The sequence below is a fragment of the Lonchura striata genome, chromosome 3 (assembly GCF_046129695.1).
Source record: "Lonchura striata isolate bLonStr1 chromosome 3, bLonStr1.mat, whole genome shotgun sequence".
Lineage (NCBI taxonomy): Eukaryota > Metazoa > Chordata > Aves > Passeriformes > Estrildidae > Lonchura > Lonchura striata.
In genome coordinates, this window is record NC_134605.1 from 53,395,414 (window position 1) to 53,414,910 (window position 19,497).

The following is a 19,497-nucleotide window of genomic DNA, read 5'->3' on the forward strand; positions in this document are numbered from 1 at the left end:
AAGAAAATACAAAATTTTTGTTAGCCTCATTTCACACAAGCATTAAAACCCCAGAATTTTAATTTTTATGGTTTAGCAAAGCTTTTCTGATAATACTTACTGGCAGCATCTCCAAATAATGGATGCAATTGTAGCTCAATCTGTATTGGCAAACAGACTGGTGACTCTTCTCTGGCCCTGAGGCCAGCAAGCTTGGCACAGCTTGAATCCATGCAGTTAACCTGTTCCTCTCACCTCAAAACAGGGTGATGTCCCCCCATACCCAGCCTGCCTACTGTCCTTTGCTAACCCCAACCATGCCCAGGCAGTACCTGAAAGCACTGGCTGACCCAAGCAAAACTCTGCCAGGGACCACACTGGCAGACAGACAGCAACACCCCAGTGCTTGAGCCACACCAAATGTCTGGTTTTCTAAGTAGCGAGAGATGGACAGCAGGAAATAACAGGTCTGACTCTAAACCAACACAGATCAGGAAAATCAGGAATAATTGGCCCTCAAAAGGAAACAAGTATGAGAGCAGGATGAGGATCAGTGTCACTGTCAGTTGAAATAACATAATTATAAGATTTTAATTTATCTTTTCAGGTTTCATCGTCCATAACTGTTTGACCACATCCCATATTTCAAGTAACAGTTTTCTTTGGGAAAATCATTGCATCCTGAAGACCTGAAATTGCACTGGAACTTGATTGAGTATGAGTGTGTGCTACAGCTTACCCTGAGGCTAATGAAGAAAGTGGCCCTTGTTCTTGTCAATGGACAAATGATTAGTCTAGGAGGAGAACCCACAGGAAGCGTTAGTCCATGTCCAGACAAACCACGGTTCTGTGGCCAGCCCACATGGACAAGCCAGTGGACTTGTTTGTCAAGAGCTCCACGAGTCAGGAAGTGCTGAAGACAATCGCTGGAGAGCCTGCTGCCAGGATCTCATTGGGCTTCATGGGGTTGGGACTGAGGGCAACAAAGAGGGTGTGGGGGGGGTGACAAAAGAACGGAGAGCTGGGGGAAAAGAGGCTTTGTTTGTCAGTCCACAGAGATAAGTGGAATGGATGGGACTGCCCAACAATGCACTTGGCCAGTGGAAATAATTATTTTTAAAAAGAAACAGAGTGTAAGCAACTGTGCATGTAGGTTTTTTAGTGGCTGCAGCCTGTCTTAATAAGATAGCAAGCCATAAGTCCTTGTGTCATCAGTACTTTAGGAAGAGCTATCATTTTCTTTGGTGCCAGTACATACAGTTGCCAGAAATTAGTTTTAGTATAACTCAACTGTCTTTTTTTAAATCCCAGTGCGCATGCTTCAGGAAAACACATGGAACATTCATACAGAACAAGTAATATATTTTTTGGTTTTTTAATGTTGACATATTCTGGATCTTCAAAGATACATAAGCAGGATTTGAAGGACAAATAATGTGACACTATGAATGCAACGAAATGCTTTGTGTTTAGAAGCACTCCTTGCTGTCTGTCACTTGCCATTCAAACCAGAGGGATCATTATCTTTGTCATCCATGGCAGGCAGTGGTGACAACTTTGACATCATGCTAGTGTGAACCCAAAGTCAGAATTGAAATTAGGCACAGAAGTCTTTATTAATAGGCCTGAGCAGTGATTCCTAATGTAACTTTTTACATTTAAGGACTCTTGCACTGCTTTGAGGAAGAACTCCCAGACGAATCAGTATGTCTTCAGCTAGTAGTCCTTTAAAAGTGAAAGAAAAATCCTTGGATTATCTCCAGCCTGTTTTTGTTGAGTGTGAAGAATGCTTCTTAGATTCCTAATTTTTTATACTATCTTGAAATTGTACATGTGAATAGAGTACTATTAAAATTAAGTGGTATGGAGTGTGAAAGGCAATACATGTTTTTTCTAAGTTGGCCCAAAGGCCTATTAAAAAGCCTGTGGCATTGTTTACACTAAGAAATTCTCTGTCCTATATTAGCACTTATTTATCCTTTGAATTAGTGTACACAACATTGGGGGAGGAGGCTCTGGAATTCACATATGCATACATTTAATGCAGTATTACAATATATTTGCTATTTATCCTTTCTAATGTGTGTACATAGTACAATTTATTTTTGTCTTTTATGTGTCCAGTTCAGTTTTTAATTATGAAGTGTAAGTATTTCTTTTTCTGGCAATAAAAGGTCTGTGTAGATGTGATTTTTACCTCAAAACCTGTGATAGATTCTTGTGGAATGTGTTTAGTTTATAAAATTAAAGGTTGTTGTTAGAGATGTCAGCCTAAAGGCAGGAAGGCAATTTGGTGGCTAAAATTAGATATCCCTCTTTAGAGCTATTTACAACAAGACCAGGTTTGCATAAATTAGGTGGATTATTTTAATGAAGAGCGCTTCTAGTAACAGAAGAGTGCTTTCTAACAGTCACTCTCTGTAACTCTTGTTATTTTTAAAGACATTGGGAAACCTTTTTTTAAAAAGGTAAGATTTAAATGACTGTTAGGATCCATTACATTTTTGTGAAAATCTAGTGATGCACAAGCTACAAAATATCAATAACCAAATAAAAAAAGCCATCTACATGCTTGTAGCAAAGAAAAGGAAGCAGCACCTTCCTTTTTTAATGGAATCAATAAGAGCCATTAGGATTCCATTTGCAGAAAATAAGCTTCTGGGAAGTCCATCATTTTATAAATATAGAAATACCACTTTGACATCAAGGAAGCAGTGAAAATGTCTTCTTTGGCACTAAATCATACAGGAATTAGGAGGGCATTAGATTTGTCAGCAATTCTGGTAGAATGCTAATTTTTATTTTTAGAATTTGAAGAGTAAACTTAAAGTTACACTAGAATAATTCCACTTAAATTTCTTTTTGCTGATGTTGCCAAATTTGGGAATGTGTGTCCAAAATCATACAAAGGTCTACTATGTTGGCTTTGAAATATAAAACACAGTATTTCACATCAAAGGAAATGAGTGGAGCAATTAAATAGATCTCAGTGTTGCATTAATCACATTGAAACATTTGAAAGCAGCCAAGATGCTAAAGACAGAAAGACAGCTGTTGCATAGGCAGAATAACTTGGACAAAGGTAAGGTCAGACTATAAATATTTTATATAAGACAGCAGCTCCACCATCATGCCAAGGTACACACAGGTTACACAAGCAAACTAAAATTCATTAAACTCTTAGGATGAAGTGAAAAAATTTACTTTGCAAGAAGACTTCTCTATACTAGGCCTGGGTCATGGATGGAAAGTCATGTGCCAATCTTACTGTTTTAAAAGCAAGAACACAAAGATGAGGATACAACCTCTGGCTCAGACTTCTTCAAGCTGAAGCTATGTAGGTGAGGTATCACTTAGGCTTTCCCTATCTTCCTTTCAGGGTTGGAGGGGTTTTTTCAAAGTATTGCCTCCAAGCCATTTCTAGTTGCATGACTCTAGCCTTGGTAGAGATGCTGAGTTAATTTTTAATTTCTTACTATTTTGATAATAATCAGATGCACTGTGCAGCCCACAGTTCAGCAAACTAATTAAGCACATTTATGTAACTGGACAAAAAGAGTTACCTTTATGGGAACTTATGTAGTATACTACATAAGATTATTATAAGATGTAGCAGAACTAGAACTCCAAACTAGACATAGTGTATTGTATCCACACAGAGACATAGAATTGAATATACTATTTTTGTATTCTAAACATCACCTGGCAGAAAAAAAAAAAAAGCTGTAAAGTGTTGTCCATGCAACAAAAAACAATGAGAATTTAGTATGTCACCATGTGCAGCGAAGCAAATTTGCTATAAGAAGCCTGAAGTCAATTTCTGCTGCCTCTCCTAGTCCTCTGTATTGATAATTTCAAATGTTTTCCAGTTGCATCAACAACCCATTGGAAATATTACACCATATACCTGTTATGGTGTTGCCTACCTTCTAGAAGAGAAAAATCAGGGTAAGTCCTGAGAAATTCATGAGTTAAAAATTCTAGAGTTAAAAAGAAAAATATGTTAAACATGCAAATTAAAAATGGCACTTTTCATGCAAAGTATAGTACAGTCCAGTTGGCTAAGAGGGATCAGGATGATAATTTTTATCAAGTTGGATGAATCACTTAAATGTCATCCATAATATATGACAAATCTTACATACACGATACCTCTGTTCCACCATCCACAGAAAGAGAAAATGAGCAGCTTGAAGTAGTGGTTTCTGAAATGATTTCACATGTAATATTTATTAGTATAATCACAGATCACAGCATGTTGCTGTGGGTGAAAAAGAAGGAATGCTTAATCAAATCCTATTTTCTTCTTCACATAAAAATTTGAAATGGTTCTGGAGTGTCTCATCTCTCTCTTCTTTCAGGTAATACATATTAGTCTTTATAACTCAGATACAGTATATCTGGATTTTTTTTTAATTGTGCTATATATTCTCAACAAGTACAAAAAAAATTAAATGCTAATGATTATTTAAGCTAATACCATTTCAGCTGGTGATTTGAAACATGTTAGGACCAGAAGCAACATCTCTTCAAAATCGTTGTAAGTATTCATGGCTATTTGTAGTTCTACAAGACTGCATTTATTTGTTGGGTTTATCATTTACCTACAGTTGTGCATGTCCCTTGCTGTGGTGAACTTCACCAACCTCTGATGTGGTGTGGGGCAGGACAGCCCCACCATTTGCTTGGGCCAACCTGAGCACTTCTTGGAGAAGCACCACAACCTCAGTGCTGACATGGAAAAACCACATCACACAAGCACCCATTTTTTAACTTGAAATCCAAATGAAAGCTGTGAAATGAAGAAGTATCCCTGATATTATAGACATTAGACCTCTCCTTCCAGGTGAAATGAGTGGTTGGTTTCCTGCAGAGATCCTTCAAACTCAGACCTGTATTAATAATACGACAGCTACATGAGAGAATTTGTTTCAAATTAACAGCTACTTAACTTGACTATAAAACACAGTCTGAGTCCTGATTTTGTATCATCATAAAGCACAAGAAGATCCAGCCAGCAACAGACTGAAAACACAGTCTGGCAGCCTGGGAATCAACCAAAACTCCCTGTCTGAGCACTGCTGACAACCCAAGCAGAGATCAGAATATTGACCCCTGTCTTAATGTCTGTTAATGCTTTAATGATGAACCAAGCTAAAAGCCTACATTTGCATGAGACTGTCAGGTGCACATGAACCGTGTGTTTAACACATTCACGTCCTCTGGTTTTAATGATCTTCAGGAGTTAAGACCTGTGCCATTGTTGTAAACTAAACTGGAAACACTCAGGGTGAAAAAACAGATATGAGTAAACTTGCCTCCTGCCTTTAGGTTCTTCCACATTTAGTTCCATTATTGTTGCTATCTGTATTCTTATTATACCAAGGTCACTGCAATATTCACTGATGGGACATAGATTATGATTAAAAGAAAAAAATATATTCTGAAAGATTTTATAAGGTTGATACAAAAATATTTTGAAGGTCAAATAAAAAAAAAAGTCTCCAGAATAGCTTGAAACTTCTTTTTTAACAGAAATCGGAACAAAAAGCCCCACCAAAACTTATTAAACTGTATCTATAGAGAGAAAGGGAGAAATGGAGTGAAATTAACATATATTTGCTGTAATGTTCAAACAGGTTTCTATTTATGAACTTTAATAATTACTTGTTTCACTTCATGTTCCCATTTAGTTTCAAGATTTTAATGGAAATAAAGCTCATATAAACTAGATACAGCATTTCACCAATATTTTCTAGAAGCTATGTATTACATTGGATAGAAACAAAGAAAGCAATGGCATTATCTGTATCTTGTTGTTCAAGCATAAATTCTTTATATTTAAAAAATTTTTGCAATACTATGTCAAATTTAACAATATTTGAACATTGTTATGATACAGTAAAATGTTAAAATGTTGCTAAACATCTTCTCTTCCTTTCACTTTGTGTGGTGGTATATTGATTTGAAAACTTGTATAAATTTTGGAATTAAAGAAATACTGTGTTTTGGATTATTATTATTTTAGTTGGTATGAAACAAAAATATCATTGGCTTGTTTGAATGAGCATTCGACTGTATCAGCAGTGGGGGGAGGGTGTGAGGATGGCACATGCTTAATTGCCTGCAACTGTTAAAATAGCTCTTAAGTTTTGCGGGGAAGAGAGGGTTTCCTTAAAAATACCCCCAGAATAACATTTACAACCAAACTGAAATCTGGGAGAGGCACGAGAACACTGCAGAGCTCAGACCCCATTGTGGACACAGGAGCTGATAAAGCTGGTAAGTTTGTGTCCCTTCCTGGCATTCTGGGGCACAATAGCTCAAACAGTAAATCATGGTCACATTTGTGCCGTGCTTTGGACCCAGCTGCACCTTAAACACTGGGAGATCACAAACCTCTATTTCTCTGGCAGAGCTGCAGCACACCAGGACAGGTTGAGCAGTAGGAATCATTGCACTCCTTCCAAGCAAGTCCGCACGGCCACTGCGGAGCGATGACTCCAGTAAGGCGGGCTCCATCACACATCCACACCAGTGCGGGTTGCTGAGCTCCAGTACAGTCTCCCAAGGGTCCAGTACAGCCAGAAGATTCTTACTTGCTGAATAGACTCTACGGCAGCCACAATCACCTGAAATGGAATTTTCACATTAATTCATTGGAAAAAAAATTTTGCATCCAGAGTGTCACCTATTCATACACACTGGGCCAGTTCTTAGACTTTATTTTTTCTAGAAATTTGATGAAAAATAATGAAAAATTATTCTTTAAGTAACTTCCTTTGATTTCATTAAATGTTCCCATTTTCAAGACAAGTAAGGCAAATAAAATTCAAGCCTTGTTCCCCATTGCCTGTCATGCTAAATAGTTACTGGTAACTGCAAAAAATGTATCTGAAACATTATCAGCTTAGAATTGCTGCCCCTTTAAAATGTACTTTCCACATGTTTCATTACTTTCAAAAGATGGAAGGCTGTGGAGAATCAATACTGACAAGTTTTCAGCTTATGCAGGGCAGATTTTATGTAACAATTATAAAATGAATGCATCTATTTGGTTCAGTGTGATTGAACAGGGTAACTCTAAAGAAGTGGCAGATCTGATACTGTGTTTTACAGAGGTGTGTAATCTCTGTGAATGCAAATTAATGACAGCTGCTTCTTGAGGTTTTATCTATAATGTAATATGTGTGTGTGTGTACACACACACACACACACACACACACATGCAAATATATTCCAGTATCATCCCCTGGAAAACATAAAGAATGTATTGGGGGTATATACAGCACATATGTTATGCTTGTCTTACGGTGTTTGTATTAAACAAGGAAACTGAAAGTGTGCTGCCTAGTTGTACAGTACTGTAGGAAACTCTGCTGGGCACAGTTCCAAGTGCCTTAGACAATTGTTTAGCTCTTTGAATTATAGATATATATTAATGAATATTTATAAGTAGAAAATGTTATAAATCACCTCTATAAAATTGTTCAGAAAATCTTTACTGAAAGTACTTTCTTCTTGACTCTCTAGCATGTACATAGGCACACATAGTAGAGTTAAATTCAGAGAGCCTTCAGAGGCCAAATTAAGCTCCCTCCTCATGAAAATGAAAAAAGGTAGCTGAAACCTTCCTTTGAATTCTGGCAATCCTTCAAACACATCTGGTAAATTCCATGTGTGTGGTGTATTCATGGAGAGGTGTGTTCAAAGAGGTGACACTTGGTTTAAAAAAACAAAGTTAGGGTTGTAGCTCAATGGTTTGGAGACATAATCCATGCTCCCAGTTTCCCCTTTTTTTTATCAGCAAGAAGCGTTTCTTACCAGTTTCATTGACAGCAGATTTACAGTGGAAATACACCCTCTGCACAGGAACAAAACTGATCTGCACAGCTGAGGGTTCAGCCTAGTCAGCAGTGCATCTGCCAATCTTTTAACTCTCAATGTGACTGACAATAACTTTTGATTTTAATTACTTTGAAATAATTTCTTCTTTGCAAGAACTAAGGGAAAAAGTGAGTATAAATTTCCTCACACAGAAGGCAAGTTGATGATTATGTTAAGGATGTGCTTCCAGCATATTATCTTTTAAGTGGCTGCCTTGACAGTGAGACTCAACACTGACCATTTTTCTTCTGCAAGCATAAAAGAAGTGGTCAGTGACCTCAGCACTTACCCCCTCAGTCTCTGTAGATGCTCTTTGCTGAGTTCTGTTTGTAGTCTCTGCAAAGAACCCAGTGAGAGAATGCAGTGAGATGGATGGCCTTGTAAGGCTCAGATGAAATGAGAAGCCTAAGCAGTCTCTGAGAGACTCTCTCATACAAACTTCACATATATGTAATACTAAATATTGAATTTTTATATAAATCAAGAGATGAGTCACCTTCAGGTATCAACAAAGAAGGTAATGTGGTGCATATTGCTGCTAATCCAAAATTCAAACTCATCCCCAGATGTATTCCTGTAGTATACAGATGTATTACTGTTAGTATAAATGAGCAATCTTCTGTGATATGGAAAGGAACCTGTTTTAATCTCTGTGTGAACATATAATACATATCCTTCCCCTAAACACTTAAGAATCTAACCAGGAAATTCAGGGAAAGTATATAAATTAAAGAAAGATAGAAAACACTGAGGCTTAACAGGTAAATTTATCTTACACTTAGGAAACAGCTGACTAACAGCAGAGCTGAGAGCAAAAGTTAATTTTTTCTCACATCCAAACTGATACAATGCTCCTAGATCAGATTTGGGGTGTGTGGAATGACAGTACTGCCACCACCAGATATGGAGGTGCCAGGTTTAGAGGATTGTGAAGTGTAATCCTGTCAGCAAGTCTATGTACATGCACTTCTGTGGATGCCAGAGAGGCATGTCAGGAACTTGGAAGCAATAAGGAGTAATCTATCCTACATCATTACCCCACAAATAAATGCTAAGTACTGTGTTTTCAACAGCTGACTGAGTCTGTTCTTAATTACCTTGTGAAAATCCAGCTCTGCCATTCCAGCTGTCGCTGGGTTGGCAGTACAGACATAATGCAAGGAGTTGTTGCTGTTGGGTGCAGACATGAAAAATCCATTCGCAGGCTGCGGTCCAGGAGGGGTCATTGCTGCTCTCCTCTTGCCGCGGGGTGTGCACCACACCCGCACACGGCTGACAGCAACGAGACACTCACCGGGCACTTCTCACAAGGAAGAGGAAAGTCCAGCCTTTGCACAGATATATGCAGAGATAATCTGAATCCTCCGGGTACATCCGAATACTCCGGATAGAGTGGATCAGATTAGATTGTGCACTTCTGCAAGAGTGGTGTGATGAAACTTGGTAAAGATTCAAAACTTCAGAAAACAGCCAGAAGAATGAAAATCTGGATTCTTTTGGAGCTTTAGTGACACCTACTGAAAACAAATGAAATCCACCCAAATGTGACTAAAGCTAATACTTTTAAGGTACATGCATGTATCTATATTTAGCTGCATCCATACACACATGATGTGGATAATTTTTCTGAATTTTCAGTAAAAACCTCTTCTTAGCTGTTACTGTTTTATTTGCCTGTAAATACACGGGGAAAAAATCCTCCCCTCTGTGTTTTACACTTTCTTTTGAAAAGTCACAAAGCAGATTTTAAAATACCAAGCATACTTCTCTTTTTCTTAGCAAGGAGCCTGTACGTGAGTACGTGTGTTTGTGCACAGCCTTGCTACATGGTGTAGGTAAAATTTATACAGCTAAAGTCATCGTGCAGAACGGTTCAGGTTGGAAAGGACCATAGTGGAACATCTGGTCCAACCTCCCTGCTCACGCAGGTTTATCCTAAGGCACATGGCACTCGATTGTGTCCAGACGGTTCTCGAGTATTTCCAGCGAGGGAGACTCCACAGCCTCTCTGGACAATTACTCCACTGTGTGATCACCTGCATAATAAAAGAGATTCGTCCTTCTACTCAGGCGGAACTTCCCGTGCACCAGTTTCTGCCTGCTGCCTCGTGTCCTATTGCTGGGCACCATCAAGCAGAGCCTGGATCCCAACTCTTGATACCCTCCCTTCCGCTACTCATGGACATGGATGAGGTCTCCCCCTTAGTCTCTCTCCTCTGACCAGACCCAGTTCCCCCAGCCATTCCTCGTCAGAAATAAGAACTGAAATATTTGTGAGTTATTAACAGGCCAAACAGTGTGTTATACCCGCGTTATTCACTCCCAGTTCTCCAGGCTCAGCGCCCACGGCCCGCCCGCCCCTCACCGGCCCGGGCCCGGCTGCTGCGCACGCGCGCTGCCGCTGGGGACGCTGCCGGCCCGAACCATTCCTCACTATTTTGAGGGGAGAACTGAGAAAATATGTCTCCGACGAGCATCCTGCTTAGGTCCACTGGGCTTCTCTTTTACCAAAATATTATTTCAGTCTGATAAAAGGCTCATTGTTTGTTGGGTTTTTTTTAACTGGGAAACAAAAGCTGCCAGACGTGGCCGGACTGGCCGCTTATCCCCTTCCCCCCGCTGGTCAGTGGTGTGTGCCAAGATGGAGGGCGCAGCCCGGGGGCGCTGAGGCCCGGCCCGCGTGGGAGCGAGCGGGGTTGGGGACGCCGGGAGCGGCCGGGGCGCAGCGCCATGGTGAGTGTGCCGTGTTGGGACTCGGAATTGCCGGGGGGAAGGCAGGTTAGAGCAATAGGGTCGCCCCCATGTATCCTATATGGGCTGTCACGCCGTTTGTGAGGTAGGTAAAGCCTTGCTAGAAGTGTTTTTCCGGGTCAGATGTGATAACTCGAAGGAAAGGCTTTCAGCCAGTTGAGAATACCTGGGGGGTTTGTTGGCCCGGGCCGCATGTGTATTTCGAAGTTAGAGCTGTGCCTGGGTAGTGTGCTGCGCACGGTGCTCGTGACTGAGGCTGAATTGCTGCTCCAGGAGCAGCCGCCTGAAGAACTCTCACGAAGCAAGATGCGTCCAGATGAATTCCCTTACCAGTTTCCCGTGTTTCTTGGATGAAGTGTGTTGCAGAATTCCTTTCTAGGGCTGTATGTTAAACGGTGTGTGCTGTTATCAGATGTTTAGTGTTCGATGTATTGCCATTTTGCAGCTGAATAAGCTGCGTTTGCTGTTAGAACATTCGAAATGTCTGTTGTGCGTGTGGGGAGATGAGTTGATCTCCCGCTGGTCTCCTTATGCTTTGCCTCCAAGCCTGTGTTTATAAGGCATTGCCTTAAAATTAATATAGCAGCACACTACATGTTCTCTTTAGGTGCATTTGATATTTAATTTTTTTGTTAACAGTTAATGAAATTTCCTTTTGCAGCCTCACAAGAAGAAAAAGCCCTTCATAGAGAAGAAGAAAGCAGTAACATTTCACTTAGTCCACCGAAGTCAGAGGGATCCTCTTGCTGCTGATGATACTGCACCCCAGAGAGTTCTGCTGCCCACACAGAAAGTAAATACTCACTCTTAATACTGAGGTTTATTTAGATAAGAAACACCATGGGGGAAAAAAGTTGATGCGCAATTATATGGTTCAAAAACATAGCCCGACAGAGGGTAATTTTTAGTTTGGCTTATTTAAAAAAAAAAAAGTGGCTATTGTAGGGAATTTCATAGTTGTGAGTTACTGCCAGATGGTTGAAGGATGACTTAACAGGCATTAGAGTAAATGTATTAAATGTAGTAAATATATTAAAAACAACAACAACAACAAAATTTGCCCGAGTCACTGTGATAAAATAGGCATTGTTGGTTATGGTTGCTGATGGGAAGGTTCTGCTCAGACAGCACCCAGACATGGAACCAGCTGATTACAACATTGTAATTGGCTGTGACTTACGGTAAGGAGTGCAGAGAGGACTTGAACAGTCAGACACTCTCAGTTGATGTGTTGCTTTTCCTTTTGCTAGTAAGTTTTAAGTGGACTTGAGTAACTAAATGTATTCTTTTTGATTATTTTCTTCTCCCCCCCGCTTCCTAGGGACATGAGGAGCAAAGAAGGGAAGAGCAGCGCAAGTATGGTGTCTTCTTTGATGATGACTATGACTATTTGCAGCACCTCAAAGAAGCCTCTGGTCCCTCTGAGCTTGTCCCATCTGTGCGTGGACAGCAAAGCAGAATTGTCATCACAAGTGAGGGCCACATAGAGGATGAAATTCAGAGAATTTCAGTGAGTAGTACTTTTGTTAAAAGCTAGTACTGTTCTTTGGAGCATTAACATTCTCTAGACACATTAATTGTGTGTGTGTGTGTGTGTATATGTATATTTATATTTATGTATAAGGATCCTTTTGACTCACAACCAGCTTGACTTTCCTACAAGTAAACCCAGAAGCCAACAAACCAGAGTTTACTGATGAACATTATTTTGCTAGCACGGTGTTGAAACACTTCAGATACCCATGACAAACTTTTTTCTACAGAGATGGCTTGCAAAGGTGTTTGTTTGAGCAAGTCATGTGTTTTTCTGGGGTGGGTATTTGTGTTTAACGTTTTTTAGAACTTTTGAATGCTCTGGGAGTTACGAATATACCAGGTTGGATTATCAGCACACCATGTTTTTAAAGGGGAATGTAATAGAAGCCAGATGGAATAAAGCCAAACTTTTCAATTGCTGGCATAACATGTAGAAGTTGACGATGCTGGATCACATTGGAGTGGAAAAGCAGTAAATGCTTTGAAACAATGAAGCATGCCACTGTCAGTCACTTGTAGCTGAGGGTGTTTGATTTAACCAAATACTGTAATTTTAGTCAATACTAATTGCTTTGGTCAGAAGTACCCTTCAGATACAGCTTGGTGATACTACATAAGGTTTAAAGTTAGGTTAGATGTGCTTGTTGTGAAGCTTTCAACAAGCCTTTCAGTCAGGGGGTGAATTCAAATATGTGTTAGTGTTCTCCAAAACAAGCCAAAAAAACTTTCAACATTTCAGTGTGTCTACTGTACAACCATTTTCTAAAAAGCTTTAGAGATGTAAAAAAAATACTGTTTCTCTACTGGAGAATAATGACATGAGAATTGATGCTGCCAGCACTTTACGTAGCTATCATTGTGTAACTCTGAAATTTTGCCATGGGTAACACAGCACTTGTTGTAACATTTAAGTAGTGCTCACAGAGTTTCTCTTGCTCACAGGAGTGTCTGCATGATTTTGTTAATGTGAGCTTAAATAAGAAACTGAGAACAAATACATGTTTTTCTGTTTCTTTTTCTAAGGCTCCATCCATTAAGTTGCCTTCCTCAGTATTTGCCACAGAGTTTGAAGAGGATGTGGGCTTGCTAAATAAAGCTGCTCCTGTTTCAGGTATTTTTCACCTTTCTGTGATGTGAATTGCCATCTAGGAAGTAGGTTGTAATTAAGGCTTCTGTTGTGATGTCATGTTTTTTGTTTGGCTTAGAACAGGCTCAGTAACAGACATAAGGAATGATCTGTGAGAGGCCCACGTTTCAGTTTGAGACTTAATTCTGTGATTGACTAGCAAGAGTTCTTTAGCTTTGCTTGAAGAGGGTGAATCCATGAGCTCTTACTATTACATAGCAAATAAAAACTAATAACAGGGGGAACTGTAGATAATACTAGTAATTTATTCTGTGTCTTTGAATCGAAGTCTGGGACTGGATTTTCAGTCAGTTTATTTTCAAATGCCAAGTAATGTTTACATTCCTTCATTAGTGTTATTTCAGTGTTTCAGGCTGTGAGTAGGTTTTTGTTATGTATCCATATTTGCACTGGACATTGACTCCACAGCCATCTCCATATTTCACAACAGTAAGGAACTGCAGCAGTTGTCTCTGTCCTGACAGAAGGATACTAAAGACAATTCTGCTAATTGCAGCAGAGAAACACTTTTTAACCTTTTGTAATGTAGGGAATTTTAGGGTTGGAGCTAATGCTGGGCATTGATCATGTGGTACTTTAACCTGGATATTTTTTCTTTATAATATTCTATATTAAAATGCATTTATGGAAGCTTAAGACCTCTGGGAAATGTTTATTTCTGAGTGATAAAAATTGACAAGAGATTGGTGACATGCCCTGGCTTCTATCTGATCTACAAATATTCTTGAGGGATTTTTTGATTCTTTGAGTTAAGCTTTCCTTACTGCAAATTAACAGTCCAGCTGGATTGTTTTTTATCCAGGGAAGTAGCTTTATATTGTCAGAGAAATATAAATATTTATGTTTTGTTTTTTCAACTTTCTAGGACCACGGCTAGATTTTGACCCAGATATTGTTGCAGCTCTTGATGATGATTTTGACTTTGACAATCCAGAAAATATCCTGGAAGATGATTTTGTTCTACAAGCAAATAAACCACAGAAGCGGTAGATAGAGCTTTGTTGAAATATTTGTTATGTAAATAGGAGAGATGCTATTTGATATTGCATGTGGTGGTATGGGAAGCCACAGTGGTTTCAGATTTCAAATTAAATATGTTAGTGTGTTGAAAAAAGTATTACCTTGTGTTACTTGGATAAGAAATGAAGTTTCTTATATTATTCAAGAGATGGGTTTCAGTTGTTACTTTGAGGTCATGGATTATATGCCATGTTTGGAATAATAGTGTTCCTGAACTGTTTAAAATGTTGTCATCTATTACATGTAACATACATCACTAATAATATTGATGAAGGCTAATGGGTGTTTCTGAAATGTTTACAAATGCTTCATGTGATATGCCACCGCATTTTATCTACTTAGGTTTTGGTATCATTCTCATAATTTCATGAACAGTAAGACATTTTGCTTCTTTTAATAGTCAAGAGTGCAGCTGATATTTTTCTGCTCTGACATGTACAGCTGAATATAAAAATAACTTCAGTCTCAGAGCACAGATGCATGATCCAGCTAGCAATGCTTTCAGCTCTCAGACAAGTGTCTCACTCAATATTTAAATCTGTTATTGCCACATTGTTTCAGATAACCCAGCACAGGTAAGAGATGTAAAGGTCCGTGTATTATTCTAAACCCGTTTTGTGCTTCTGTTCAGGGGACCAGATGCTGGGGATGAAGATGAATGGGAAGATATGGAAGATGATAGTGATGAAAAGGATAGCTGCAGTACTGATAAAGACTATGATTCAGACGGTCCTTTGTCAGATGGTGAGGTTAATGGACAGACAAAAGAATTCCTTTTTATGCAAGAAGAAACCAGGAGTCGTTTCACAGAATATTCTATGACATCTTCAGTAATAAGACGGAATGAGCAGTTGACCCTGTTGGATGACAGATTTGAGAAGGTGAGGCTGCTCCAGAGTGTAACTGTGAAGGGTATTAAATGCTTCCTTGTCTATTTATTCCTCTCATCAGGCAGTGTCCTGTGTACCTGTGCAGATTTTACCGCTTCTAGCAGTCAGGGTGTCAGGCTACTGCTCTTTGCATGTATTTTTCATTTAATACTGGATACATTTAGAGACTTGTATCACCTAGGCTGTAGTATTAATTGCTATGGCAAGGCCTAGCACTGATGGAGATAAACAAAATTACTCCTGTGGCTGTATGAGCATTCATAATTAGTGTTGCACTTTTGTCTGAGAGGCTGAGTTCAACACAGCAAGCCATTTTCAGGTCCCTGGTGAAGTACACATTCATGAACAGAGCATGGAAATAGAGTGTAACTTTTGTTCTGAGCAGTGACAGGCTTCTTAAGGCATAGATTGAAATAATGCCTCAGAATAAAAAACGTTTTCTAGAAGCTGGTTTATATATTATTATAAGATAACTGTGAGTCCCATGTGGAAAGAGTATTCACAGTAAGGAGTAAATCCTACTGCAGATGTGTTTGGCAGTTCAGCAAATTGAGAGGGGAGAGGAAAAAGAGGCATATAAAAAGAAATGTGTGGCTCTTCTTTAAGCTATCAAGAAGTTGTGTGACAAATGTGGTCTAATTACAGATATCCACTTCTTTATTTCAGTTTTATGAACAATTTGATGAAGATGAGATTGGAGCCTTAGATAATGTGGAGTTAGAAGGCTACATTAACACAGACAATGCTCGGCTGCAGGAAGTCCTGGATGATTACTACAAAGAGAAGGCAAAGAAGTATGTATTCTCAGAAGTACTGCTTCACAGAAGTAGTTCTGTAATCCTCTGTTTATATGGAAGTTTTGGGTGTGTTATTTCAAGTTCATGTGCTCAAAAGAATGCATCCCACAACAAAAGCAGCTGCATACAAGTATTATCCATTTGCATGATAAAATTAAGTGGAGAAATCATGTTGAACTTAATGTAAGCAGCATCATTTGTCCTCTTGGAAAGCAGAAATACTTCTATTGTTGACTGTGTCTTTTGTCCTTTAGTTTATTTTGAGGAGGCTTACTTAAGGAAACTTCATTTTTGCTGCAAATTTAATTGGAAATAGCTTTATTGGGATTGACTTAAGGGAGTCTAGGCATGCATAATTTTACATTTTCAATAGGAGATAAAACGTATTTTTTTTGTTCTCTGAACTTCGAAAAAGTTGTGTGAAATTGGATGCACTTGAACCTGATGAAGATTTGGACTCTCTTGCAAATGAAGAAAGTGAGGAGGAAAAGGAAGAAATAGTAACTGTAGTTATTGAGGAGCCGAAAGAAAAGTGGGATTGTGAATCCATTTTGAGTGAGTATTTTGGAGTTTATTTGTTTGTAGGATTTCAAAGTAAATGATAGGTGATTTCAGAACTTCTCTGATAGTGCTTCAGGTAAAATGGTTTATTCTCTGAGCACAAAAGGAGGCACTTCCAAAACCTAGCAATACAATTCATAATTTTGATTTGCAAGCCTTTCTTGATACTTTCTTTTTTCTTTGTGTGACTTAGGTACCTATTCAAACTTATATAACCACCCAACACTTATTAAGGAGCCATCAAAGGTAAAATTATTAAACTTACTCCGATGAATAACACTGGAAAACTTGAGATAAATGTGTTTGTTTTCTCAATGGGTATCTATTTTAAAAGATGGAGCAGAAATAAGGTGGGGGAGGGCTCTGGTATTATTTCTTCACTAAAGAAGAGTTTGGATATATTTTTTCTTATTAGAAGGAAAACAGTCAGTTCAGAGTCTCTATAATAGCTAGGCAGGAGCAGAGAAAGGAATTTCACTTGTTATCTGTGAGAGACCTTTCTGTAATCTGTGTCTCACAGCCATGTATTTGCTCAGGTTTATTTTCCTATGGTCTGGAGCAATTTATTCTAGTTCTTTGGTCTTCCATTTGTTCCCCATCATTAGAGCACAGCTTGATATCCCCAAATTTGAAATTAAACCTTTTTCTTGCAAGCTTATAAAGGAAGTGACTACTTCAGTTCTTTATTTTTTCAGTAATATTTAAATAGAAGGGAAAAATGTTTTTCTTGTTCTGGAAGGTCAGATTTTGTCACAGATGTTTTGATTTCATACTTTGGGATTAATGTGTGCTTTTGTGGGGGTGTTAAATAGTATGAGGAGACTTAACATTTATTACTGTTAAATCTGGATCTGAAATTTTTATGCTAATAAGGCAGTGCCATATGCACTTCTTGGAGAGAAAACTAGGGGCCACTAATTTGTATGCACTCTATTTTAGCCCAAACCAATAAAAATTTCTCAGAAGACTGGAATTCCCCTACACATCCTGCCTCAGAAGGGTCTCACTGCTAAGCAGGTGGAACGCATGCAAATGATAAATGGCAGTGACCTGCCAAAAGTATCAACACAACCTCGTTCCAAAGCTGAGAGTAAAGAGGATCGCAAAGCCAGAAAACAGGCAATAAGAGAGGAGCGGAAGGTACGCCTTACCGCAAATGAAACCTTGCAACATGTTACCTGAATTCTGTCTTACAAACTTTGTTTAAAACTCACTTGTCTTGTCTGAAGGTAATGGGAAAAACTTGCTGGTCTCAAAGGACTAATTATTGCTTCTTTAAAAAAAACCAAATTACTGGAAAGAAAGTTAACATCACACTTTTGCCTTACTGATTTCCAGTATCAAAACTTTGGTTCTGTTACTGTTACTGAAGGAACATCAGATTTCCTTGCAATCTAGAGTAGCTAAAGAGTTACTTTTCACTTTGTGTGATCTGAAACATCCTATCTGAAAGAAATGTGGAAAATCCTAATTGGCCACAGTGAAATCCTGTCTGTTTTATTTAGGAACAGAAATTGCCAACATATTAGAAGCTTTGGCTAACTAAAGATGTTTATCCTGGTGGTACATGTATTAATTTGACTACTAATAATTAGTGCCATAAATAATATTATTGTCCAGATTGCTCTTATTTTCATGATCTAGAAGACTTTATTGGAATGGTTTGATTTTGCATGTTAATTCCTATTTTGTAAATTTCTCATTACTTCTATGTACAGGAGCGCAGAATGGAGAAGAAAGCCAACAAGCTGATCTTCAAACAGGAGAAAACAAGACAAGAAAAAGAGTTGCTCAATCTGAAACAAAATGTGCAAGGTCTGAAGCTGTCCTGATGAAACTGAGAAACTTACTGTGGAAATATCCCTAATTTTTCCTTTGTGTTGAAAAGGGAACAGCTAACTCACACCTTTGCTAGTCCTGCTCGAAGAGGGTTGTTCAAATCTCACTGTAGCAAAACCCAGTAACTTGTCATTTTTCCTGAAGTGAAATTCTATATAAAATGATGTATTGGTGATATCTATTCTGTCATGAGTGACATGGCAATTGCTGCAAAGTTTCATTACAGTAGAAATGTATTAAAATTACGAATATTTTTCTTACAAGTTATCACTGAACAGTTATATATTTGTTGAATGTATTTAACAAATCAGCAGAATACTACAGATTTGATCTGATTAGATTCTTCTATTAAATTATTTCAGTTTACAAAACTGTCTTTTCATTTATGTCTTTTCTCTCTTGTATTGACTGTTGAATATAGTTCCTTGGTATAATACAGTTTTGTAAGTCAAGAAGTTTACACCCACTCCTTCTTGGTTCTTTTTTTTTTTTTTGGGTAGATTATTTATTGTTTTGGTACTATAATGGGAGCCTTTTGAAAGTAAAGGTGTCTCAGAAGCTTTTCTGCAGCCAGACATTGCTTTTACCTAACCTGAGTTTTACATTCCCATAAAATCTGTCACAAGGAGTGTTGCAGTTACAGTAGTCAGTGGCCCTTAATGTTGCCATTGGAATTGGCTTTGCTGGAAGTACTCAGTCTGAGTAGGATGACAGAGAAACAGCAGATTGGACAAAAAGTGTATGTTACGGAAAGTCACTGTCTTGGTGTTTCTGGAGTACTCTTCTTCAGGTCTTGTGTTAAACTTAGTTTAATTGGAATACAAACTTAATGCCCACTACTATTGTTATAAAAACTTCCTAAAGATGAGCTGAGGGCCAAAATCTGTAGGTTTGGTGTGAACTTAAATGTTTATACTGTGAACATTAATTATTTTGATAGTGACTGGTCCTTAAACTGAATGAAGTGAATAGGATTTTTAGTCAGCCCTGAATCTTTCTGTATTCATAAGAGAACCCTCAGGTTTATGTCTGTATGTTAAAGACAGAGCAATCTTCTGCCTCTATGTGAAAAGTTAACCTTTTACTGGAA

The 19,497-nt window shown here is 38.4% G+C and overlaps 2 protein-coding genes across 6 annotated transcripts in view; both read left to right on the forward strand.

The window, feature by feature from the left end:
• Positions 1–5,978, forward strand: part of PHACTR2 (phosphatase and actin regulator 2) — a 134,211-nt gene extending 128,233 nt beyond the window's left edge. For all 5 annotated transcript variants that reach the window (XM_021540414.2, XM_021540419.2, XM_077782151.1 and 2 more), the window contains one exon: positions 587–5,978. In XM_021540414.2, coding sequence (XP_021396089.2) covers positions 587–602 — 16 coding nt within the window. In that variant the 3' untranslated portion in view covers positions 603–5,978. The remainder of the gene's footprint in view (positions 1–586) is intronic.
• A 4,515-nt stretch (positions 5,979–10,493) lies between these two features.
• On the forward strand, positions 10,494–18,778 carry LTV1 (LTV1 ribosome biogenesis factor). The gene is made up of 11 exons (XM_021540420.2): positions 10,494–10,599; positions 11,279–11,410; positions 11,939–12,127; positions 13,177–13,264; positions 14,166–14,286; positions 14,952–15,201; positions 15,877–16,004; positions 16,423–16,562; positions 16,762–16,814; positions 17,508–17,708; positions 18,287–18,778. Exons 1-11 carry the CDS (start codon positions 10,597–10,599, stop codon positions 18,398–18,400), a joined length of 1,419 nt encoding a protein of 472 aa, XP_021396095.2. The 5' UTR covers positions 10,494–10,596; the 3' UTR covers positions 18,401–18,778.
• The last annotated feature ends 719 nt before the right edge of the window (positions 18,779–19,497 follow it).